The 27,431-nt window shown below is 26.2% G+C and overlaps 8 protein-coding genes across 8 annotated transcripts; 7 read left to right on the forward strand and 1 right to left on the reverse strand.

The window, feature by feature from the left end:
- Positions 1-1,392: 1,392 nt before the first annotated feature.
- On the forward strand, positions 1,393-4,089 carry PBANKA_0518700 (methionine--tRNA ligase, putative; the record flags this gene model as incomplete). The annotated part of the gene is made up of 1 exon (XM_034568439.1): positions 1,393-4,089. The coding sequence occupies one exon, from the start codon at positions 1,393-1,395 to the stop codon at positions 4,087-4,089; it is 2,697 nt and encodes an 898-aa protein (XP_034420428.1).
- Positions 4,090-4,892: 803 nt separating this feature from the next.
- Positions 4,893-8,075, reverse strand: PBANKA_0518800 (U2 snRNA/tRNA pseudouridine synthase, putative; the record flags this gene model as incomplete). Its single annotated transcript, XM_034568440.1, has 1 exon — positions 4,893-8,075. One exon carries the CDS (start codon positions 8,073-8,075, stop codon positions 4,893-4,895), a length of 3,183 nt encoding a protein of 1,060 aa, XP_034420429.1.
- Positions 8,076-10,472: 2,397 nt separating this feature from the next.
- PBANKA_0518900 (conserved Plasmodium membrane protein, unknown function) lies at positions 10,473-11,906 on the forward strand (the record flags this gene model as incomplete). The annotated part of the gene is made up of 1 exon (XM_034568441.1): positions 10,473-11,906. The coding sequence occupies one exon, from the start codon at positions 10,473-10,475 to the stop codon at positions 11,904-11,906; it is 1,434 nt and encodes a 477-aa protein (XP_034420430.1).
- A 1,070-nt stretch (positions 11,907-12,976) lies between these two features.
- Positions 12,977-15,241, forward strand: PBANKA_0519000 (S-antigen, putative; the record flags this gene model as incomplete). The annotated part of the gene is made up of 1 exon (XM_034568442.1): positions 12,977-15,241. One exon carries the CDS (start codon positions 12,977-12,979, stop codon positions 15,239-15,241), a length of 2,265 nt encoding a protein of 754 aa, XP_034420431.1.
- A 2,161-nt stretch (positions 15,242-17,402) lies between these two features.
- PBANKA_0519100 (conserved Plasmodium protein, unknown function) lies at positions 17,403-18,287 on the forward strand (the record flags this gene model as incomplete). The annotated part of the gene is made up of 1 exon (XM_034568443.1): positions 17,403-18,287. One exon carries the CDS (start codon positions 17,403-17,405, stop codon positions 18,285-18,287), a length of 885 nt encoding a protein of 294 aa, XP_034420432.1.
- Positions 18,288-19,714: 1,427 nt separating this feature from the next.
- On the forward strand, positions 19,715-20,896 carry PBANKA_0519200 (conserved Plasmodium protein, unknown function; the record flags this gene model as incomplete). The annotated part of the gene is made up of 1 exon (XM_034568444.1): positions 19,715-20,896. One exon carries the CDS (start codon positions 19,715-19,717, stop codon positions 20,894-20,896), a length of 1,182 nt encoding a protein of 393 aa, XP_034420433.1.
- A 1,323-nt stretch (positions 20,897-22,219) lies between these two features.
- On the forward strand, positions 22,220-23,950 carry PBANKA_0519300 (conserved Plasmodium protein, unknown function; the record flags this gene model as incomplete). The annotated part of the gene is made up of 1 exon (XM_034568445.1): positions 22,220-23,950. One exon carries the CDS (start codon positions 22,220-22,222, stop codon positions 23,948-23,950), a length of 1,731 nt encoding a protein of 576 aa, XP_034420434.1.
- A 1,467-nt stretch (positions 23,951-25,417) lies between these two features.
- On the forward strand, positions 25,418-27,211 carry PBANKA_0519400 (conserved Plasmodium protein, unknown function; the record flags this gene model as incomplete). The annotated part of the gene is made up of 1 exon (XM_034568446.1): positions 25,418-27,211. The coding sequence occupies one exon, from the start codon at positions 25,418-25,420 to the stop codon at positions 27,209-27,211; it is 1,794 nt and encodes a 597-aa protein (XP_034420435.1).
- Between the last annotated feature and the right edge of the window lie 220 nt (positions 27,212-27,431).

The following is a 27,431-nucleotide window of genomic DNA, read 5'->3' on the forward strand; positions in this document are numbered from 1 at the left end:
TTTGTTTCTTCTTCATTCCTCTTTCATTTTTTTTTGTAATTTCTTTAAAATGTTTTTTATAAAATAAATATATTATATTGATTAGAATAAAATATCATAAATATTTTTTTTTATATAATACATCTTTAACCATATTGTGCATATAAGTGTTTTACACATTTGGGAAATATTTAAATATTATTTACAACGCCGTAAAATTGACAATAAAAATTTCAAAAATGTTTTTTGGATTTTATTATATTGTTTAAAAAGCATATCTTTTAAAATATTTAAAAAGATTAATAAATAAATTAAAGAATATTATTATTGAATTTAATTAAATATAACGAAAAATATACAAATAAAATATTAATAACGACATTGCAATATTTACTACATAAAACCTGAATAGAAATAATAAAACCACAAGCTCTATATTATAAATATAAATAAATAAATATTCTGCGTATATATGTATGCATATTATTGTATATATAATTGTGGGGCCTCAATACATAAAAAAAAATAAGTATAACCCTATTTGGTGACGGTAACATAAGTTTATGCATGCTTATTTATTATATATATATATAATTATCATTTTAAATTATATTTTTTTTTAATTACAAAATAGTTTAATCTTAAAAATATTTTACCTTATTGTGATGGAAAAACAAAATAAAAAATATATAACATCTATGTAAAAAATTGTAGCATATTAGAATAAGTAAAAAATAATAAAATTGAATAAAGATATACGAATAAATATGCATAATGAATGTAAATACATACAAAAAATTGTAAATCTACAAGAATGAATACAAATACCATAAATACAAATGTAATATAAGAATACAATTAAATTCGAAATATAATTGTGCAATTTTTGAAAAATCTCCATTTTTCATACGAATAAACCTATAAATATATATTGACATAACGAAAAAATACATATAATACATTATGTATGCCATGAAAATATATTTTAGTAATTATTTAATGCTCACGAACCATGTCATTTTTTAATTTTAATGAAATTCAATTTTTTTTCATTAAAAAATGTGCTCGTGATTTATATTTTTAGATTATGTTAAGTTGATCGAATTGCAAATAATTTTTCCCTCACATTAATTTTACTTTTCTTTTCGTTTTTTTTTCAAACTCATGAATATATTTTAAAATCAGTACATTATAAAATTGAAGAACAATTCATTCACCTTATATATATATATATACATACTATATACGTACATTTATGTACCTGCATTTATATATATACGCTAATTAAATACGATTAATATACATATCTGTGTATATATACTCACATATTTTTATCTCCCTCTCTCCCTTTCCCTTTTTGTATCTCGGATATTATCTTAAAAGGGGAAAGTGGATAGAAAAATAGAAATAAACATGATTTTGTATCCAAATAAATACTTACTATCCGGCACATTAAAATGTATGCTGGCAGCTCACATATATAAATTACCGTTAGAGCTAAGTGATGATTTTTTTTTCACTCGTACATTTGAAATTGATAAAAGTCTGATAGTAAATAAGAAGCCACTACTTATATATGAAAACAAATTTGTAAGTTCCACAAATGCAATATGTTTTTTATTTCATCGATTAAAAAATAAAGGTATAAACACAAAAGGTTTAGATGACAAATTACGTTTATATTTAACATGGATTGAATGGAGTGATATATTAGAAAAAAACATTGAGCACTTGAATAAAAAAAAAATAATCGAAAGCTTAGATTTGTTAGAGTCTTATTTGAGTGAGAATAATAACAAGAAATTTATATGTGACGAAGTTGATCAAATCAAAAGAGAGGATGGATGTAATGGAGCAAATCAAAACCCCAAAAATGGTATATGCGGAATTACATTAGCAGATATCTATGTATATACATCTCTGAAATATTCGAATATTGTTATATGCAATGAAAGCTGGTCACATATAAACAGTTATGTAGAAAGGATAAATAATTTGGAAGATGTACAAAAAGTAGTAGAAGCAGTTGAAAAGGTTCATAAATTAAAAAATATATATAGTTTATTTATATCAAAAACTTGTGAAAAAAATATTAATGATCATGTAAAAAATGATAATTTTTATATAACTACTGCTATTAACTATGTAAATGGTGAGCCACATATAGGGCATGCATATGAAATCGTATTAGCTGACACACTAGCTAGATATCACCGAAATTTAGGAAGAGATGTATTTTTTACAACTGGCGCGGATGAGCATGGATTAAAGATAGCAAATCAAGCATTAAGAAATAACATGACGCCACAAGAATTATGTGACCTAAATGTAATAAAATTTAAAAAATTAAATAAAGATTTACATACCACAGAAGATTATTATGTTCGAACAACTGCAGACATTCATAAAAAGATTGCACAATCTATATGGATGAAATGTGTGAAAAATGGTGATATATATTTGGGTGAATATGAAGGATGGTATAATGTTCGAGAAGAGACATATATACCCGAAAATGAAGCTAAATTAATGAATTATATTGATCCATTAAATAATGTAAAATTAGAAAAAATGAAAGAACCATCGTATTTTTTTAGGATGTCTAAATATCAAGATAGATTGTTACAGCATATACATGATAATCCAGATTTTATACAACCAGAAAAAAATAGAAATGAAATATTACAACGATTAAAAGAGCCATTAGAAGATTTGTCTTGTAGTAGGACCAAATTCAGTTGGGGTATTCCTGTCCCAAATGATCCAAAACATGTAATGTATGTATGGATGGATGCATTAATAAATTACTATTCGAATTGCTTTATAAATGATCAAGAAAAAATTAAATATTGGCCAGCAGATATTCATATAATAGGAAAAGATATTGTTTGGTTTCACGCAGTAATTTTCCCAACAATTTTAATGTCTATAAATATAGAATTACCTAAATGTATATTTTCACATGGTTTTGTATTAGCTGGTGATGGTAAAAAAATGTCGAAATCTTTAAAAAACGTGATTGATCCAAAAGAAATTATAGAATCATATGGGTCAGATGCATTTCGATTCCATGTAGTAAAAGAATCTAAGAGAGGGTATGATATGAGATTTGATGTAGATAATTTAGTGGATATGTGTAACTCTGATTTAGCTGATACTATAGGAAATTTAGTACAACGAACATTGTCACTTTGCATGTTATCAAACAATGCAAAAATCCCACCTTTATATGACGATATAGATATTGAGTTTCCATTATGTATGCTTCATTTTATTAACAGAATAGAATATTATATGAAAAATTTTCATGTTCACAAATTTTGTGAAAAAACAGTAAATGTTTGTAAAGATTTAAATAAATTTTTAACCGATTTAGCCCCATGGAAATATAAAGAAGAATCGGAAAAGAATAAAAAATTACATATTATAAGATTAATGTTAGAATCTATTTATTTTATTGCACATTATATAGATATAGTTATCCCAATGATAGCATCACAAATATTTAACCAATTAAATACACCGAAAAAGAAAATTGTGGATTTAAATCCATGGCTAAACAATTTGCAAGAAGGTGTAATTATTAATAATGATCATGTTTTATTTAAAAAAATTGAAGTAGAAAGCGTTAAGATAAAAATACAAAAAGTTATTATGAAACTATCTAAAGTTATTAAAGTTATAGAACATGGAGGATTAAAAAATTCAACTATTTATGAAATTGAAACAGATGACGGAAAATATATAGCTCTTCTAAATTTACCACATAATGAAAATCATATTAATACACTAACAGTAGCTATTATGAATATAAAACCTCTCACCATAAATAATATAACAATAACTGCTATCATTCCATATGTACATAAAGAAATTTTTAAATTTCATCCAGACGAAAATATACCCGTTGGCACTTTAGTACATGCCCAAAATTATAAAACTTTAGTTAAACAAAGGGATAATTTAACAAAAAAAGAAATTAACTCACTGCAGCTCTCATTAATTAATAATAATTGTTTTTATGAAAAAAATGTTCCCTTAGTTTTCGCTTCCTCTGATAACCCATTTTATCACGCAACTCAAACCTCAGGTACCCTCAATTTTTTTTAGCTAATTTATAGTCAATTCACGTGGTTATCCTACATATACCTTGATGGAGAATAGGCATATTTGTTTATATACCCTTTTATATGTTGGCTGATATTTTTATTATTTTTTCTTTTTTTCCTTATTGTTTTAAATATACATCCTTTTCAATATACGCGGATAGAGCCTTTGAGTTTTTTCTTCTTTATCTGCGCAATTCGTTTAAAATTTTTATATATACATGATAAATAATCTTAGAAATGGTAGATAATAGATCACTTTCAATATAGATACAAAAAAAACTTTTCTTAGTTTTTAGTTCTTATGCACAGATAAATCGTGCTTATAGACATATATATGTAAAAATATTTATTTATATTTAATTAATATTGGTATATTTTTGCAATATATGTACTGTTGTGTGTACAAAAAAATAATATAAGGCCATATCAATTTCTAATTTTTAAGCGCATCGAAAAATATGTTCTTATCAGCTCTAATATCTCACAATATCTATTTGAATATGAATAAAACATCGCGCATACATTACAATTCCTCTTTAAAATATTTAAGTTTTTTATTACTCATTCAATGCTTTAATTTTCCATTTTATAAATTAAGTGACTTTACCCCGAATTATCTGGCCCGTTTTATAATTATATCTATATTCACAACAAATATGTAAAACACTTTAAACAATATATCAGACACAAACATTAATTCATAAGGATATTTGCATGTGCATAAATCGAATATTATGCAATATGAAAAATAATAAGCATAATGAAAAGATTTAAAAAATGTATATAAATGCATGTAACGGTTAATTATTTGATGATTTCCATAAGTGCAACAGTAATATAAGAAGATTTAGGTAAAGAGCAAGTTAAAAAAATTGACGACATTTCTTTATAATTTGGTATTTCTTTAATTAGATGCTCATGATATAAACTACTGTTAGTAAAAACAATATGTTGGTTAAGTTGCTGGTCGTATGTTTGTTCACTTTGGTCATTTTTATGATTTATTAAATTATACAAATCGCCTTTTATTATCGGTATTGTGTTTTTCTTCGCTAAATCCGCTTTAATAAAAACTGAATGAAGATTAGATGGCTTGACTACAATTTTTCTATACCCTCCTGATGCATTAAATAAATATTTGTCTGATTTAAAATGATCAAATGATAATTCAAAAGATTCTAAAACTTTTTTATATTCATTAATTAAGTTAGAAGGGAAAAGTGTATTTTTATCACCAGGGAGAGGTAAAACGACATCGTAAATATTATATTGGGAAATATTTTCTTCTGTTATTATAATTATTTTTTTTTCATCAAAATCAATTTCATTATTTGAAGATGAGTCATTTAGTTTTTTCTCAGGATAATTTGTTTCTGATTCGCTCATACTATCATATGTGTAGTCTGAATTTACTCCATCGAGACTCTTTAATTCAGTTTCATAATTGCCTTTATAGGGCAATTGAACTAAATCACCTATCACAACTTTAAATCCGAATTTTTTCATTCTTATATTAACTAAAATATTAAAAATTAAACTTTGGGTTGCATGTATAAACAACGAAAATATATCTTTTGGTATATTTATAAATGCATTTTTAAAATTGCGATTATTTTTTAATGATCCTAATATAATTTTTTCAACATGAGAATTGTTTGATATCGAATTTATTATTTCTTCTATTTCATTAGGTATTATATTTTTTTCGTTTTGCTTTTTGTTAAGAAAACGATTTAAATAATCATTATTTTTCTGGTATTTTTTTTTTTTTTTTTCGAATTTTTTTTCATTTTTTATTGTGGCGATTTTTATTGGCTTATCTGAATTCGAGTTCAGAATTTGAGTGTCGCTGTCTGGTTTTAGGTCTGAGTCCGGATTAATTGGCCCTATTTCATTTAGATCAACATTTGATTTACCATTTTCATTTTCACTTTTATGGATAATATTGTTAGATTGAAGAAATTCTTTCTCCACCTTATCCAAATAGTTCATCAATGTCTTCTTTTTCTCAGGATTCAAATTCGTATTTTCAATGATAAGAAAAAGAGCTTGCTTGTAGTTTTTTTTTAAAATAGAAATACCAATTTGATAATTTTTAATTTTTTTACTGCCAAATCTTTGATGGCCATAGTAATTAATAAAGCCAAAATTTTTTAAAATTTCAAAAAGGTTGTGAAATTTTATTTTTTCATCTTCATTGTTATTTACTCCCCTAATTAAAATTTTGAAAAAATTTCCTTTTAAATATCCTAAAGATAATTTGTTTTTTTTATATTCTAAATTGGATAAATAAACACTATTACACCAATTGCTATTATTAATCAACATTTTATATATGTCTTCTTTTTTGATTTTCTGTATGCAAAATTTTTGTATTGTTATTCCTCTTTTGTCCTTAATTCCACAATAAGATATATCAGAATTATTTTTTTTGAAAATTATTTTTAATTTTTTCAATATTTCGCATATATCTTTATTTTCTTTATATAGGTTAAAATGCAAATATTTTTTATCTCTTTTTATGCTTCTTTTTTCTCCTCTCATTTTGTTAATCTTATCTATAAAGTTGTCACTACTTAAGCATCGTCCTTCCTTTTCCTGAGGCATTTTGTAACTATTATTGTCGTTTTTTAAGAAATTATTCGTGCTTTCTTCTTCCATTTCTATTTCTTCCGTTTCTTCTTTTATCATAGCAACAGTTGTATCGACCCCAATTTCTGTGCATATATATTTTTCACTTTTACTTACTTGATCTTTTGGGCTAGCTAAATTATTGGTGTTACTCAAAATAGGAATGATATTTTCTTCGTTTGATAGTTCGTTGATTCTACGCTTTTTTTTGAGCGAATGGATTGAAAAATTGTCGCATTTAGCATCATCATTAATTATGTTATCATAACGTGCCCCCAGTTCCTTATTTTGAAATAAATTTAAATGAGTATCCTTCTGATGATTTATATCATTATGGTATTCACTTTTTTTTTCCAGGGATATTTTTATATCGTGGTTATTTTGTTTATTTTTATCCTTACTAAAATCTTTTAATTTTTCTAATCCTTCTAAAATAACATTTTCAAAATCGTAATTTTTGTTAGAACGTAATTTTTTAGCGTTCGACTTTAATTTATCGAATATCTCAGGGGGGGTAATAATTTTAAGACAATTAAAATTTGGATAAACTTCTATGATTGTAAAAGGTTTCTTATCATTTTCTTTATGCTCATTTTGGTCTTGAGGGCCAGTGTTAATTTTATGATTTAAGTGTTCGTATGTATATGATTCATTTAAATGGCTTGTTATCTGATCGCTTAATATATTTCCATGCGATATAACTGTATCCAATTTAGTAACTGTTTTTGTTTCAGTTAATAAAAAAGGATAATATTTGTTTATAGCATTATGTATATTTTTTCTTGCAATTTTTTTTTTTTCATCAACTGATAGAATATCATTTGATTTGCTATATTGGTCCCCATTGGTTTGATCATTATATTCATATAAAGTAGGATCATCAAATTTTGTTAAAACACAATATGGAATTGTGAATTTTCTTTTTGATTTTTGAAAAGGTTCATTATTTAGAGATTCGATTTTATTGTTTTCTACTTTGGACTGTTCAAGCTCATTTTTTTGTGGTTTTTTTTGTTTTAGTAAATATATTTGGTGCAAAATATTCAAAAACTTTTTGAAAACATTTTGATCAAACTCATTTATATGTTTTTTAAAATGTTGAATACATAAATCTGAATTACTTATATTTTGAAAAATATTCGTTTCATCGCGCTTTTCTTTGTCTTCTAAAATTTGATTAATTTTATCCTTATTTATTATTTCATCCAAATGTAGAATAACGTTATTTTTTGTTATTTCGTGAACATGAAAATCTTCAAAAATTGTTTTTACTTTACCATTTATACCTTCGAGATTATGCATATTTTTCCTAATCAGATATTCAATTCCATGATTTTCAATATAAGGTAAATACATCGTTCATAGGAAAGTCAAAAATAGAACTTGGGATATACAAAATTAAAGAAAAAATAATATATATACCATTATATAATATATTGTATGGATTTTTATTAGACCTTGGAAAAAAAAAGAAAGCATATATATCTTTTAAAAAAATATAACTTTTTTATTTTTATTATTATTTTTTTTTGAATTATTATGTTAATCATTTAAGAGTGCAAGGATGCAGTTTGGTAGCTCTATAAAACATTTTATATATAAATATATATGCAATGCTTTGCAATGTTTACGTAATAATTTGTAAAATTGCTACTCATATTTTAATAAAACATAAGAAACAAAAAATTATAATGAACAAATATAAGAGAAGGGGTAAAAAAATTATATATAATCCGAAATGATGTTGAATTATGTATTTTATTGGCGTTGTTATTGTTACAAAATTACATTTTTTAATTGCTTTGGATGCAACAAAACTGCAATTTAAACATTATCGTGCATATTTTTGTATTTTTTTACTATTAAAAAGGTTGTAACCATGTTGGATCCATATGATTGAGTGAGAAAAATAAATTTAACATATATATCCCCTTTGAAGGGCTTGCAAATTAAATAGTAAATAAATGAATACACATATATATACTTCCAACAATGAAAAATTTAACCCCCTCTCTTTAAAATGGAAGAAAAAAACACATAGGAAAGGAAACCATAGCATGGTTTCTTATGTAGTTTAATTATAGATGAATTTGTGTTAAGTATATCTCTACCATATAGACGATTAAGTATGCATTATGTTATTATAGAATTTCAGATATACGAAAAAGTATATATATATATACGTATCTACATTGGCGCTACCCATATAAAAAGCGAACATAATTTGCATCGATCAAAATATAATGATCATATATTTTCATAATTTATGGAAAAGGGGAAAATTTTATTTTATATGTTCCTAAATATAAACAAAACACTACTTATTTCCTACTTGTTTAATTATTTGAATAGTGATTAATAAAATAGTAAAAAAGAATATTTTTTCTAGTACTATTCTTTTCATTTTTTAATTAAGAATACATTACAACCTTTTCGAAGCTGATAATAAAATTTAAGGAATACTTATAATATATATACATGGACAATATTATATACTATTAAATTATAGACTTTTTATTGAAATATTTGTGAATATTTATATTAAGTAATGACAAAAATAAAATAATGGAGGTTGCTGCATATACAGCTAGAAAAATAGTAAAATTGGCATCAATTATTTTTTTTCATAATTTTTCTCTTTTCCTTGTAATTTATATTTGTGATCAAAAAAAAGACGAAAAGTTCAAATGTTATAATATTATGTATTCCTTCATATTTAATAGAATTAATTTATATTTTTTTTATCTATTTTAATGGTTTAATTTTTGTATAATCAAAATAATTTATTCCCCATGCTGGCTATGTTTTGAATATTTTTCTTTTGTTTTCTGCATCGATTGTGGATACAATATTAAAATGACATAAAATGAATACATGTGTACCAATGATATTAAAAAATAAAAATAATATATATAGTATGGAAATCACATGGAAATATACACACAAGGTTTCTATAATTGCCTCGATTTTCCAAGTAAAAAATATATATATATATATATATACATTTTGGTAGACATACCTTTATGCTTGCTCAATTTTCGAGAAAATAAATAAAGGTTACGAGTTTGTAATATTGTTTTATTTTATATTTCTACGATTAACTCAAAATAAAACAATTTGATAATCTTATATCAATATATTTTATGTGGTGTATAATTTAACAAAATAAAATATGACGATTCAATAAGCAAATAAATATTTTTTTAAGTAGCAATATTAACTTTTCTCATGAATTAATAGTGTAAATAATTGCAATCATTGATTATGTTCCAAAAAATATTTATATAGATCACTCGATGGTTTAGAAAATATGTGTATGTGGTATTTTGTCTATTAATATTACCATTTTTTATAATAAAGATGATGACACCAAAATGAAGAATAAGCATTTTTACTTAGGAATAAAATTAATATTTTTTTAATTACAATTTTATAACATAAATTTTTTTAATTTTTATTTAATATTTTTCACTTTCAATTGTTCCATTGCTTCATTTCATTGTACTGTATTTTATTGCTTACGAAATTTTCTTATTACCATATAAATTTGAATAGGCGCAAGCATATGTATTTTTAATAAACTTGCTTGAAAAGAAATAATTGTATTTACTAATCATATAAATGTATACATTTCCTTATTAGTATAGTAACATATATGCGTGTATTATTTTTGGAAAATATATATATATTATATATATAAGGGAGAAATATTCTGAAAAATATTTTTTAACTTTCTTAAAAAAATAAGTAGCAATGAGGAAAATTATATCTATAAATTTTTATGTGGCTCTTATAACATTATACGCATTTTATAATAATGCTTTATGCCAAGTCGAAACAAATGAAAAAAAAACATCTCTAAGAAATGGAAATACTTTAAGCTGGTCTTCATTGCACCATGGAATAAATAATATAGGAAAAACGCAAAATATAAATTACAGTAATTCTGAGCATCAGGAAAATAAGCCTCAAGAAACGAAACAATCTAATGTTGATGGAAAAAACTCCAATGGTATTATCACTCAAATTCGCTTATCACCAGTAGTAGAAAATGATAAAGGAAATGGAAATAATAATGCACACACAGAAGGGAAAAAAATAGAAAGCATATCTAGAAATACTTTACCTAATAGTTTCCAAGAAGATGGTAAGTCAATTAATGGACAAACGAATGGTGCCCAACCTACTGATAATAAAAAAGAAAATATAGTTCCAACCGGTTCAAAAAATATAAATGAAGATACAGTGATTCATGTACAAGAAAATAATACGAATCCTTCTTCAAAAGTAGAAAGTGAAAAGGCATTAACGAAATTAGAAGAAGTTAAGCCTGAAAAAAAAAACATAGAAAAAAATAAGGAATTCGATGAAAACGGTTCTAAGATAGCAGTAAATACAGGGAATGTGTCGGATATAAACAATAGTATAGATAGTGAACAAGTAAATGGTAAAACAATACCTGGGGAAAACATATCAGAATTACAAAATACAGGAGTGGATTCTGAGATCAATAAAGATGAAGATTCTTCACTAAATTTAAAAATCGAAGGTAATCCAATAAACGCCGATAAAAAAACACAAGATAAGGGAGACAAGGAGAAAAAAAACATACCGGATAATTGTTATAATAATGGAGAACAACTCATTCCAAGTGAGCAATTAGAAGGAATAAATGTAACAGACGACGCAAAGAACAAAGAAAGCGAAAAAGAGAAAAATTATGCTGATAATAAAAATCTAAATGACAAAAACAATTTTGAATTACAACGTGATATAGCAAAGACTATATATGAATTTATAATGGTCGAACTTCCAAAAAATAACATTTTTACAAAGAATATCGAAGAGTCGGATAAAAATATAAATAATAATGATAAAGATTTAGTAAAAAATACGGAGAAAAATGTTGAAAATGAAAAAAATGAAATAATATATGAGCAACCAATAAAGAACCAAGGAAACATAAATATTAAAAATGAACCTAAAACAGAAGGAAAGGAAACAATCCCATCCAGTAATGGCAATGCTAGTAATCCATTTAGTAAAATTGTTGAAAATATTAACGCGGTGCAAAACGAAGGTACATTCTTGAGTAATATAATAAATTTATTTGGTAATCCAGGCTTTATTTCAAATGATGTAACAAATTTAGTAAAGAGCGCAGTTTCTTTGCTTTCAGCTTTTTAAAATTTATTCTAAATAGTCGAAGTAGTGTGTATTTACAATTGATTTATAGCATACATATGTATTGTGAGTCCCCTTAAATTTCCTGAAACACTGAGTAATAAAGTAGGGTGTTTGCAATAATGATATATTGAGGTAACAATGGTATATATAGGGAATAATATAGATGATAATAATAAATAAAAAATAAACGGAATCCTCATATATGCATCAAATATAGGTAAGTTACTATGTGATCAGTGTAAATATTATTAATTTGTTCGCAAAAATAAAATTTATTTCAATTAAAAGTTGAAAAAAATGAAAATATTAAAAAGTTTACACACATTTGGATGATGCCACTCTTGGTATTTTTGTCCATTTTCCTATCTTATTACCATTTCTTATTTTTTTACAACTTGAGTATTTTATTTTTTATGTGTTATGAAAAATTGCTAAAAAAAATTATAAAAATAAATACGGAAACAACTAGTGCGAATAAACAAGAATTTTCAATTGGTGTTACATTGATAAAATTTTATAAGTATTAATATTTCTTATGCACATATGTGCATATTAAATTAAATGTGTATTTATTATTCTCCGGAATATTGTTTATGCCTTTTTTTTGTTCTGTCACCAAGGAATATCAATCTAATAGTTAACTTGTATTTAAAGCCAATTTTTATAACTAAAGGATGCATTTTCATATTATAAAAATGCACACACATATATATAAATTATTATTATCTTTTCTATTATTACATTCCAATATATTAGGATATTTTAAAAAATTTAATATACATATTTATCATATAACTATTAATATTTTTTTATGATTTTTTTAAACTGAATAAATAAACATATTTATCATATAACTATTAATATTTTTTTATGATTTTTTTAAACTGAATAAATAAACATATTTATCATATAACTATTAATATTTTTTATGATTTTTTTAAACTGAATAAATAAATATATTTATCATATAACTATTAATATTTTTTTATGATTTTTTTAAACTGAATAAATAAACATATTTATCATATAACTATTAATATTTTTATTGTGTTAATATAATAAAGGTAAAAATGAAAAATATTTTGTCTGTTTTTTATATTTTGCTTCTTTTGAAGATATTAATATTGGACAACAATGGCGTAAATAGTGAAAATACAAATGTATGGAGGCCATATTTAAGGGGGGTTATGGACAACGGTAATTTCAAAATAGACACGGATAAGGAAGGTGAAATGCATAATGTTGCTAAAGGGGAAGAAGAGCAACAAGGAACTGAACAAGGAACTGAACAAGGAACTGAACAAGGTACTGAACAAGGAACTGAACAAGGAACTGAGCAAGGAACTGAACAAGGAACTGAGCAAGGAACTGAGCAAGGAACTGAACAAGGAACTGAGCAAGGAACTGAGCAAGGAACTGAACAAGGAACTGAGCAAGGAACTGAACAAGGTACTGAACAAGGTACTGAACAAGGAACTAAACAAGGTACTGAACAAGGTACTGAGCAAGGTACTGAACAAGGTACTGAACAAGGAACTGAACAAGGAACTGAGCAAGGAACTGAACAAGGAACTGAGCAAGGAACTGAACAAGGTACTGAACAAGGAACTAAACAAGGTACTGAACAAGGTACTGAGCAAGGTACTGAACAAGGTACTGAACAAGGAACTGAACAAGGAACTGAACAAGGAACTGAGCAAGGAACTGAACAAGGTACTGAACAAGGCACTGAGCAAGGTACTGAACAAGGAACTGAACAAGGTACTGAACAAGGTACTGAACAAGGTACTGAACAAGGAACTGAACAAGGTACTGAGCAAGGTACTGAACAAGGAACTAAACAAGGAACTGAACAAGGTACTGAACAAGGTACTGAACAAGGAACTAAACAAGGTACTGAACAAGGTACTGAGCAAGGTACTGAACAAGGAACTGAACAAGGAACTGAACAAGGTACTGAACAAGGAACTGAACAAGGAACTGAACAAGGTACTGAACAAGGTACTGAGCAAGGTACTGAACAAGGAACTAAACAAGGTACTGAACAAGGAACTAAACAAGGTACTGAACAAGGTACTGAACAAGGAACTGAACAAGGAACTGAGCAAGGTACTGAACAAGGTACTGAACAAGGAACTGAACAAGGAACTGAGCAAGGTACTGAACAAGGAACTGAACAAGGTACTGAACAAGGAACTGAACAAGGAACTGAGCAAGGTACTGAGCAAGGTACTGAACAAGGAACTGAACAAGGAACTAAACAAGGAACTGAACAAGGAACTAAACAAGGAACTGAACAAGGTACTGAACAAGGAACTGAACAAGGAACTGAGCAAGGTACTGAGCAAGGTACTGAGCAAGGTACTGAACAAGGAACTGAACAAGGAACTGAACAAGGAACTGAGCAAGGTACTGAACAAGGTACTGAACAAGGTACTGAACAAGGAACTGAACAAGGAACTGAACAAAGAACTGAGCAAGGTACTGAACAAGGAACTGAACAAGGTACTGAACAAGGAACTGAACAAGGAACTGAGCAAGGTACTGAGCAAGGTACTGAACAAGGAACTGAACAAGGTACTGAGCAAGGTACTGAACAAGGAACTAAACAAGGAACTGAACAAGGAACTAAACAAGGAACTGAACAAGGAACTAAACAAGGAACTAAACAAGGTACTGAACAAGGAACTGAACAAGGAACTGAACAAGGAACTGAGCAAGGAACTAAACAAGGAACTGAACAAGGAACTGAACAAGGAACTAAACAAGGAACTGAACAAGGAACTGAACAAGGAACTGAACAAGGTACTGAACAAGGAACTGAACAAGGAACTGAACAAGGAACTGAACAAGGAACTAAACAAGGAACTGAACAAGGAACTAAACAAGGAACTAAACAAGGTACTGAACAAGGAACTGAACAAGGAACTGAACAAGGAACTGAACAAGGTACTGAACAAGGAACTGAACAAGGTACTGAACAAGGTACTGGACAAGGAACTGAACAAGGTACTGAACAAGGTACTGAACAAGGAACTGAACAAGGAACTGAACAAGGTACTGAACAAGGTACTGAACAAGGTACTGAACAAGGAACTGAACAAGGAACTAAACAAGGTACTGAACAAGGAACTGAACAAGGAACTGAACAAGGAACTGAGCAAGGAACTGAACAAGGTACTGAACAAGGAACTGAGCAAGGAACTGAGCAAGGTACTGAGCAAGGTACTGAACAAGGAACTAAACAAGGTACTGAACAAGGAACTCAAGAAAATGCATCTTCAGTGAATATAAAGAACCTAATCATGAAACGAATGTATATAAATAATTCATAAAAATAACTGATGTAATGAATGACGATAGTAATTTTGAAAAGTATCGTCATTTTTTGAAGAAGAAATATCTTATCATTTAAAAACATTGAAGAAAATTAAATACACTAAACAATATAATTTTTTGGGTTATGCTCTTATGTTTCATTTTTATTTATTTAAAGTTGTGTTATTTGTTAAAAAAATTTCACATGAATGATGCTAAGAAGATTAGTAAAAAAATTAATAAATTTGTATATATTATTCCTTTTGGGATATATTTATATTCTTGGAGGGGACAAATTACAAGAAAGATAAAATGATAATAAATGAACGGGAAGAATATATAAACAAATTATGTTGGGGAATATACATTTTTTTTCAATATTAACTCCTTAACTATATCATATAATGGAATACTAATTTAAATTTTTATTATCAAAATATGAGTTTAATAATTTTTGTGATAGTTTCCTAAAATTGTTAACTCAAATAATAAACTAAATGGTAAATTTTTTTACAATTTTTTTAAACATTTGTTTTATTATTACGTTATGTATATTTTTTAATAAACTGCTAAATTGCGAGTTCTTTGAAAATGGAAATTTATATAATTTTAAGAAAGAGATAGTAGTTGTTCTATTTCGTTATATTTGTTCATATTATTCAATAATATAATATATATATATATATATATGTGTGTATTTTTAATTGTGTAATAACATATTGTAGACGTTTACAACTGTACATATTTTACCAATATTGGTAATATAATAATAGGCTTTAAAAGTATTTTTAATAAATGAATTTGTGGCATCATGGATAGTTATATTAGAAGATGCATATATATTTGTGTGGGTATAAGATATACTTTATATATTACCCGTCCAAATATAAATTTTACCAAAATTCCTTAAGACATGATAGTGAAATTATAGTTAGTTTCACATGAAAAACGTATTACTAATTTTATTTTATGTACCAACTTATAAAGATATTTGCATAAATCATTACTAAACCCGTTGAAAAAATAAACAGTACAAATTTTCTAAAGACCTATTTAATGCATAGCATATTCCTTTGCGAATTTTTCTCTTTTTGCGATGTGATGTAATGTTAAAATGGATTTTTAACAAGGGGAAACCGTCAACTAAAAAATTAGTGTTCTATTTGTATATTATGCATGTTTTATGAAACCTAATAAATTAAGTAATTATGAAAGATATTTGCGTACTGTAACAATAATTACCCCTTAAAATACGTCTTATTTTTTTTCTTACTTTTGTGTACATGAAAGAGAAAAATTGTACAAAATAAAAAAATTGATATTAAGAACGGTAATAAAAAATTTATAATGAATAGGGAATAAAATTTTAAAAAAATTTAGAAAAATGATGTGTAATTCTAAATATATGGTTTACATGTACGCAATAATTGTGAACGCCCATAATATTTAGAACAAATTTTCTAGGTGCAAACACCGAAATTTACTTTATATTTTTTTAAAATTGTGGATCCGATATTTCCTATTTTTCCTAAAGTATTATAATTTATGCATGTGTGCAATAATTTTTTTTTTATATACTATGAAAAACGTTACACATAAGAAAAACATATATAAATAATATACAGATTAAGAAGCACACTCTCCAATTTTCCATTTTTTTAGAACAATTAGATGGTTATGATGTATAATATAATTAAAATTATAAAAACATATTAATTTACAGTGTGTAACTAATTTTAATTTTTCTTCCTTTTTTATATGTTAATTTTTTTATATTGCACTTTATATAATAAAAATATTTTATTAATAATTTATCATGAATTTTATTGTAATATTTAACAAAAATTGCCTTTTTGGAAAATTGAACATTTTTTAATTATTTAATTTTCCAATATATGAGTGTTAAGCGATTAACTATAATGGTTTATTTATTTAATGTCAATAGTAAAATAAATTCACAAACAATGATTTAATTGTGATAGAATAATGTCTTATTAACTTTTTTTTCGTTTTTTCATAGCGCTTTTTGTTTTTTTATTCTAGTGTATTACTTAAAATAAAGAGACAAATACCATACATGTTCGCATTTAGAAAACAGAATATTATTATAAATATATTATATCCTCTTGTTTAATTTATTGTAAATTTTTGTGACGTATTACTATAAATTATATAAAAATGAAAACTAATTTAGTTTTTGCTTTATTTTTTTTGTTCATAAGTGTGTGCGAATCCAATGCTAGTTTAAGAGGGCAATCTGAATCAAATATTTCACCAGAAGGGAAGAATGCTGATCATAGTCACCAAAAAGATTCTGGTGCGCAAAATGAAGGATCTACATCTATAACCGGTAATAGCGATACCGTTCTTGGTGGTGTTGGTAGTACCCCTGGTGGTGTTGGTGTCGGTGGTGTCCCTGGTGGTGTTGGTGTTGGTACTAATGTTCCAGGTACTGGTGGTGCTGGTGCTGTTCCCGGTGTAAGTCCCGAAACTGAAGAGCCACAAACTGTATTAAAGGAAATACCAATAGAAAGCAGTGAAAATAATAAAATAACAGAAGAAGAATTAGCTGTATGTGAGGAAATTGAGGAAAGTTATGATGAAATAGAAGAAGAAGAAGAAGAAACTGAACAAGAGCAAATACCAGAAGATTTTGAAATAAATAATGAAGAAGAGGAAGAAGAAGAAGAGGAAGAGGAAGAAGAGGAAGAGGAAGAAGAAGAAGAAGAGCAAACTTCATCAACCGAAAATGTCGAAGCAGGAGAACAAGGAAATACGCAAACACAAGAATCAAATAGCACTAGTGGTGGTGAATCATCTACACAAGTCAATACTGATGAAAATGGTCAAAATAAAAGGAAAAATACAACCGGAAGCACAGTACCTTTAATTAATTCCAAATTTCACGATCCAATTAATGAAGATTCTAGAAATGTTATTGAATCTAAACAAGAAGCTAAAGAAATAATGAAAACCTTAGTTACTATGTTTGACAATATCGATGTAATTGATGAACCTGTAATTGATTTCTCAGATGATATTTCACAATTTCTTATTATATAAATGTTCTAAAAAATGTCAAAAAAATGAAATATTTATCATTTTTTAACCTATTTTTTTAATATATTACCATTAATATATTGTTATTAATTTATTGACTTTTTTATTGTAAAATGGGGAAAAGTGTTTTTTTATTTATTTATTTGTTAATTATAAGCAAATAAACAAATAAAAAAGCATTATATATAAATATACATGTCAATGCGTGTCTTTATATATACAAAGAATTATTTTTAAAATGTGTTTCTGTTTATGTAATTTCATTTAATGACAATCCATTATATATGCATAAAAATGATAACATAATTGTCAAGATTGGGAGCATTATGCCTTATAATTATAATGAAAAATTATATATTTTTTGTATACCCTGAAGAAAGTTATATCGTCCATGTTTCATTAAACCTAGACTTAAATCTTGATTATTTTCTAAACAGTGTTTTGAATATGTAAAAAGTTAAAATTTTTAATATTTTACTAATGTTTCTTTAAAATAGTAATAATATACGCATTTTGCAAAGCCAAATAAATATAATTTTATCCTTATAGGATATGCAAATTATCACATAATTTTGGAGATGTGATAGGAAATATGCTAAAGAATATATTCTTAAAATTTTATGTTTATATGCTATAATTACCTTTTGTTCTTATTTTTTATGAGAAAACTATTGAAATGTTTAAAAGAATTATAGGGTCTTTTACAAAGTATAAAAAATTAATATTAACAACGTTTTTATTATATCTTGTAAATAATGAAAAATTGTATTAATCTAATATATTAGAACAATCCTACAATTTTTTTTTCTAAATAATAATTTATTATATTGCACTAAATTATTTGTAGTGTGTATATTTTTTAATTATCCTAATTTAATATGTTGTTATGATGCTGATTTACTAATCCTTTTTTTTTTAATATCCCATATTTATTTGGATAATTGTGTGTGTGCAATTGAAAATTATAATGACTATTATCCATTCAAGAAATGAAAAATAAAATTTACATTATTTGGAAAATCATGAATTTATTTTTTTAAAAAATTGCAATGTTAATTTTTTTTCGTTTTTTCGTTTTTTTTTTATACAATTTAATGTTGTAATGAACACTCAATTAGGAAATTTAGGTCGATTAATTCTTATTATAATTTATAGCATCGGAGTGAAGGAAAAAAAATTAATACATACAATTTATAACTAAAATTAATTTTTTTATATATATTTTGATTTTCACAATTAACAAAAATTATAATTAAAAAGAAGAGTTATTTTATTTCTATATTTTTATTAAATATTTAATATAATTCAATGATTCTGGCATTTAGTTACTAATTATAATTTTTGCACACAAATAGTTATTTTACCTTTACTAGTATTACAACCACTATTGTTATTTTATTTTATTTTATTTTTTTAAACATAAATTCACAATGAAAAATAATATTATGAAAATTAGTTTTGCTCTTTTGTTTTTAAGTTCTTATTTTAGTGAAATAAATGGAAATGTTACAAATAAAAATAAATATAGATTAAGAAGCTATCTTACTAAAAATGAAGATTTAAATAACACTTCATATAATGGAAATATACATGGGGAATCTGAGGATGCTATATCTGTGGGTGACACGACACAGACACTTAAAAATGGTGAATCGGGTACTCAAGGTTCTAGTAATCTTCCTCAGGGTAAAAGCTTGCAATCCACTGATACAAACCATTCACAAGATGGCCATACTGAGGATTCATGTGCAGAGTGTGGAAGAGGATGCACTGAAGGTTGTGAAGGTTGCCATGATGCATCTTGCCTAGAATGCCATGAAGGTTGTGAAGATTGTCCAGATTGCCATGATGAATCTTGTCTAGATTGCCAAACAGAATGTACTGATGCTTGTCGAGAGGAATGCGCAAAGATTAAAACTGATACTGTCCACCGCGATGGAGAAAATGTTCAAGCCTGCACACAATGTACTACTAATGATCCAAATTGTGAGGAGTGTAAAAAAATAATCACTACCAGACAACCAGAAACACCTAATTCTGGGATTGAAGCGGAGCCTGCATCAGTAGTTCAAAATGCGATAGAAGATATAACAAATGATACGAAAACCATGCCAGATGAAAATGAAGCAGTATGTGATGAACAATTGGATGAAGGTGGTGATAATGAAGAAGAGGAAGATATTGTAGATAGTGAAGATATTGAAATTATTGAACATACCGGGGATATTGAAGATAGTGATGATAGTGAAGAATTAGAGTTAGAGTTAGAGTTAGAGTTAGAAGAGGCTATAGACATGAGTAGGGATGGGCAAGAAGAAAATGAAGGCGAAACCGGAACAACCACAACAAATGAACAGAGAAATAATCATAATACAAATACGAATGAAGTGACTGATAATAACCAAACTAATAATAGTAATAATACTAATAATAATAACAATGGTAATCATTTTATTATAAAAGAATATAAAGGAAACCACGATGCTAAAACTGAAAATGAAAATATTTTGAATAATGCTTTAAGTGATATTGACGATAATCAATTTTCTAGCGATATTCAAGATTTCGCACAAGATATAAATGAATATGTCTTGATGGAAGAAGATATTTGAGAGGGGATATGCATATACATATATATAACAACAGGCGATAAATGAAGAATTTTAAGGTTATTTCATTTATTTTAGTAATTAAATATAGCATCTCAATTGTACTATTTTTTTAAAATTCATAATTTTGAGTTCATATGCATATTTACATATGGTATCTTTTTTTTGATGTAACAAATAAAAGCGCGCAATTTTGCGTTTATTTCGTTTACGCTTAAATGCATGAATTGATTTTATTTTATATTTTTTTTGTATTGCCAATTCATTATGATTAGTGAAATAAAACTTATTATAATCATATTTTTTTTTTTTCAATTTAAAAAAAAATATTTTATCGTTTTACTATAGCTTAATTGGGGCATATTAAATAAGTAAATAAAAATATGTTATACTTTAAATTAAAATAAGGTTTGAAATAAAATCCAATATTAAATTGTTTTTATATATGTGTGTATCTTTATATGCATATCTTTTACTATGTTCCCATATTATGCAACAACGCTATAGTTGCCAGATCAGAACAAAAAGGAGAACAACTAAAGTTGCAACCTGTATTATAGTTATTTTATTTTCGAAATTTATCAAAAAAAAAGAACAAGAGAAAAAAGAATGAGTATTTATTTTATGCATTACCCTTCTATAGTTCTTCATTACCGATAGAACAAATACGTGTATATTTACCATATACTTGTGAAATGCCCATATGGCAATTACAAAATTGGTATAATTTACATTTCCTCTTTCTGTTATTAATATTATTATTGTTGTTGGCACAATATAATTTTATTTATTGTTTTCCTTGGTGTGTGCAAATAACACATTTTTTGGTTGTATAGAAATACATATGTATGTATTTATTTTAAAAACATTTAAAACTATTTTATTTTATTTTTTATTTATTTAGAAAACTGTATATAAGTTGGAGATATGCTAGTTTGTAATATTTTTAATTATTTTATTTATTTTATATTATTTATTTGGATAATAATTATGAAACTCTTCAACAAAAAATAATTGATAAAAATTTTTAAAATATTTACACATAATAAGTGTGCGCATTGTCTTTCTCAAATACAAATTAACCTGACGAAAAAAAAAAATTATTTTAAAAAGTAGTCTTCAATGTTGCACAACATTTTTTAAATTGTATTATATCAATATTATTAAATGCCTTTTAATTATTTTTATTTTTTAGCATTATGTTTAATAAAATAAATAATAATAATTTTAGAACATCTCAAAATAACTAAATTTTGTTTAACTATAAAGTTTTTATTTGATTAGTCTTTTATTCGTTTTTTGTACTTTTTGTTTTAAAAATAAAAAATGGGTAAAAAAATTAATATTGCAATTTATTTGGTTCTATTAAATTTGTTTGTTTGTGGAATTAAATATGGAGAAAGTGGTATTCCAGTGAAAAAATCCGTTAACTTGAGAAATAGTTACGAAAACAAAAATAACTCACAAGCAGGCATAAATGCTATAGATAAAACAAGCTTTCAAGATGATCAAAAAAAATTTGTAATAGAAGGTAACGATGAAAATCAACCAGAAAGTAAAGAAGAAAATATAAACGGAGAAAACAAGGAAAAACAACCATCTAATTCCGTCAAAGTATCTGACAAAGAAGGTTCCAATTCTGATACTTTAAAAAAATCCGATGGTACCTCAGATAAAGGCGATGTCACTGATCAAAAAGAGAAACAACCGGATACCTCGTTAGATAAAAAGGAAGATACCCTTCCCAAAGTTGATGAAAATATTCCATCTGAACATGGTGTACAAAAAACTCCCCTTAATCCAAATAATAAAAATCAAATGCAAACGGTAAGCAATTCAGGAGGCGATAGCCCTACTGATATGAATAAAACAGTTCAAGAAATTTCTGGAAGTTCTTTAGGTGATAAAAAATCACAAACTGGTGATGCAAATCATGTTGTTCAAAATTATGATAAACAAAATAATCAAATTATATTTAATAAGCCCATAAAAGGTAAAGATGTAACGCCACCAGGTAAAATTAATGATAAATCTGCTAATGATTCATCAAGTTTATGTGATACAACATTAGATGACAAACAACCTAATAATGAAGGAAGTGTTGGTAATAAAGATAATGTACATATTAACCCTAAAAATGAAGATACTTCTTCAGATAGCACTAACAAGGAAAAAACGCAACAGAAGGAAAATGCCACTGATAAAAATAGTGACAAGGCTTCTGTTTCTGATTCTTCAACTAAAGATGTTATTGATAACACAAAAGGTAAAACCGAAGGAGTTCAAAGTGGTATCGGTGAAGATAGTAATACTGTAGATGGTAATATTAAAACAAAAGAACCTAGTGAAAATGACAAGCAAAAAGAAGAATCTAGTTCAATTGTTAAGGTTCCATCCGTTGCTCCTAGCAATGTTCCTGAGCAAAAGAAAGCCGATGCTAATACTTTGGAGTTCCCCCCTACTAGCCACAATAATACAAACAGCACTAATTTGAATGATACCGAATCTAATGGTAAAATTAGTAATGATGTTATTCCTAAAAAAAATGAAAATAATAAGCCTAATAATAATCAAACTATTTTAGAAGAAGCAAGAAATGATCCTAAAGTTAAAACTAGCACCAAAGATACTGCAGTAAATAATAATTTTGAAATGAGATATGATAACGAAGAAGAAAATGAAAACTCCGTAGATGAATCTATGAATATTATGGAATCATATACAGGAGACCAAAACAGTGATCAAGAAAAAATAGAATTTGCCGATGCCAAAGATATTCCACAAAATAATAAAACAAACGAAAATGAAAAAGAAAAGATATCAAAGAAATCGAGAAAAAGAACATCAAAAAAGAAAGAAAAGAAAAATGAGCCTATTACCATTGATTCTAAAGCTAAAAAATTAATTTCTGAATATTATGCAAATATGAAAAATATCAAAAATAAAATCGAAGATTATGTAAAATCGATGATGAATTTAATAGACAGTAATTATGGAATTTCAAAGACTTTATCCAATTTTTCAGAAAATGTAAGTAACTTTATATATAACATATAAAGAAGTATTAAATAATATTAACGTAAATTATAATTTTTTTATTTTTAAAATAATCATATTTTTCTTATAGTATGTGATAATTTTGAACAAATTTTAGCAAATAATAATATGCTAATATATATTTTTGCATGTTATATGTATGCATGTAATACAATACACACACATTTTTTGAAAATAAACAAGTCAAAAAATATGTGTTATTTATTGTATTTTGTTAAGGAATAAAATGAAGATTTACAAAGTTCTCCAAAGTGGAAGTATATTATTATGAATATTGTATTGTATTTTCTTGTTGCTTTTTTTTTAAAATATATGTTTATATTTACATTTAAAGATTAGGTTTATTTTTTTTAAATCGATATAAAGAAACTTTAATTGGCTTTATTATTTTTTTTTATAATAAAATATTTTTATACATATTTGAATAATATAGCTGGATTTTTGTTCCCTCTCATAATAAATGTTCGGCTAAAATATTATATTTATAAAAAGACTATATAATAAACCAATAATATATAGTCTGCATATATGTATATATAATTATTCATGTGTGTGGTTAACTTATCTAGATATTAAGGACTAATATATACATAAACCTTCATAATAGTTCAAAGAACAATGTGTATTTGTCGTATTACAATTCTCATTGTGCAATTTTTTAGAGCAAATTAATTAAGAAAATTATAAAAATATAAGGTTTTCCGATTTCAATTTTAATTTGGTTTTACTTTTTTCGGAACAAATTGGAGAATAATTTTATATTGCAATATATTTTTTTAAAGTTATATTTTGTTTTATTTAAAAAAATTGTTTTTTTTAATTGTCTATCCATTAATTTTCATTCCCTTTTACTGGTAGCAAATATATTTTATGTATATATTTTTTTATGCTTATTTTTTGCGTGTTCTGGTTTTCATTAGAGTAAAACATATATTTTTACTATTCTCGTAGTTTTATTATAAAATATTATTTTAATTCATCATAAGATCAAGGAAATTTAACATAATGATGAAATAAAATAATATTTTATAATAAATGTGAAAACATAAGACATTCACTGATGTTATCGAGGTAAAACAAATAAAATACACACAATATTGATATTACTTATAACCAAATTTATGAAAAATAAAAAAGAGCATATAAAATAAGTAAAATAAAAAGTAATAATATAAAATTATTCCCTAAAAAATAATATTTATATCTATTTTATTATTATTAAAAGTGTATTCTCCATATTACTAACTTTTTAATTTGGGGTTATGCACATATATGCATGTGTGTGTATACAAAATCATATTTACTGTGTTTTTTCTTTTTGAAATTTATATGATTAAATATGTTAGTGCAATCATAAAAATAGTGAAAATAAATGTGTAATGTACTATGCATAGCCATTTTTGCGAAATAATATATATACATACATGCATACAACTTTTTGTTATTTATTGTTAAATATATAAAAAAATGAAAAAAACAATAAACGTAGCCATCTTTCTATTCCTTATTAGTCTTCATATAAATAACTTAGTATCCACTGAAGTTACAGATAAACAGAGGAATTTGCGAAATGGCTCTAATTTTATGGATTTATTTTCATTAAATAAAAATGATGGTTTAGAAAATGAAGACAATGAAAATCAACAAATTCAAGGAAATTCTGATGACCCTAAAAACTCTGAATCAGTTGAAAACCCTTCAGGAGGTGATCCAGTAAATGGGAATGCAAGTGATACAGATAAAGCACCTGGAAAACAAACTACATCTGGTGATAGCTCATCATTGGTCTCTGATCCAGGGACGCCTAAGGGAGAACATAGTGAAGCTAGTGGATCAAAACAAGATAAGGAAGAAACAGAAGAAGGGGATTCTGCAGAAGAAGAAGATGACGATGAAGAAGAAGATGACGACGAAGAAGAAGAACGTTCTAAAGGTGACACATCAAAAGAAGAGCAACAAGGATCATTATCAGTAGAAAACGGGGGACCAAAAGCAGAAGCAGGAGCAACATCAAAAGCAGAAACAGGAACAGAAACAGAAGAAGAAAAAAAAGAAGAAGAACCAGAAACAAAAGCAGGAAAAGAACCAGAAACAAGAATAGGAACAGAAACCAAAGCCATAGAAGGGTTAGAAACAAGAGGGACATTAGGATCTGAATTAGAATCAAAAGAAAAAACTAAAGGGAATGTAGAAGTAGTTCAAAACGAAGATAGTTTAAAGCCAAAAGACGAAAAAGGAATTGATGGGACACTTGATAATCCACCGAAGAACGAAGATGATGCACAAGATCCACCAAAATTACCAGAAAAAGGGAAAGAAGACGCACAACATAAAGAAGGTGAAGATAAAAAAGAAACACAACCTACGGAACAGGTTTCTTTAGATAAACTTCCAACTCAATCTTCAGAAAATCAACAACCTTCAGTAAATCAGCCATCTCTAGAAGAACCATCTCCAAAAGGGCAAAATCCATCAACTGAAAATCCTACTAATTTACCAAATACAAACGTTCCACTTACGGATGGAGAAAATGGTATTAATAAAGAAAGTATATCTCCAAATGATGTAGATATATCACCTACAAAAACATCTGATGGAGAAAATCTACCCATGGTAATAGAACTAGAAGTATCATCTGATCCTAATAATTTTATTCTTGATAATGATGAAACAGAAGAGGAACATGAAGAAGAAGAGGAAGAAGAGGAAGAAGAAACCGATGAAATTTTACAGGATGTATTAGAAGATATAGAAGATGAGGATGAAGAAGGAGATATGGAAGATGATGATGAATGGGATAATGGTGAAAATGAAACAATAGAAGAAGAATCCAATGAAGTAACAAGCGAAACACCAACTAGAGAAGATGGAAGATCAAACGTAACGGACGAAGCTTCCCTTGCAGAGGGAGGAAGAACAGATGGTAGAGCTGGAAATAACACGGTGAATAAACCTACAGGTTTGACAGAAAGAGAAACAATTGCACAAGAAACAAATTCAGACAATTCAAGAGCTAATGAAAATAGTACAACTGAATCAAAAAATGCTGAACAAAAAAAGAAAAAACCAATAAAACCCCAAAATGAGGTCATTGTTCATAAATCGGCTTCTAGTGAGTATACAGAAGAGATTAAACAAAAAAAGGATGCTGATAAATTCGTGAGAAATGCTTTTAGTTTTTTTAACGAGAAAGATGATGAAAATGGAAATATCGATGTTAGTGATTTATCAAAGGATATGCTTCAATTTGTTTTGAGTTAATAAGGGGAAAAGTGCAAACTCAGAAATTTAAAAGTAAGAAGGCTTGTTAGTATGTACCTATATATATTTATATTGGTCACGTTACGAAGTGATCATTAAAAAAATCTTAAAAATATCTGTTGATATAGTTATATTTTATATTTAAGGCATACAATACAACCACTCTCACTTGAAAATGCGTATTTTTTTATAGATTTATTTATCAAGATGCCTGAGCATT

This window comes from Plasmodium berghei (genome assembly GCF_900002375.2).
Source record: "Plasmodium berghei ANKA genome assembly, chromosome: 5".
NCBI lineage: Eukaryota > Apicomplexa > Aconoidasida > Haemosporida > Plasmodiidae > Plasmodium > Plasmodium berghei.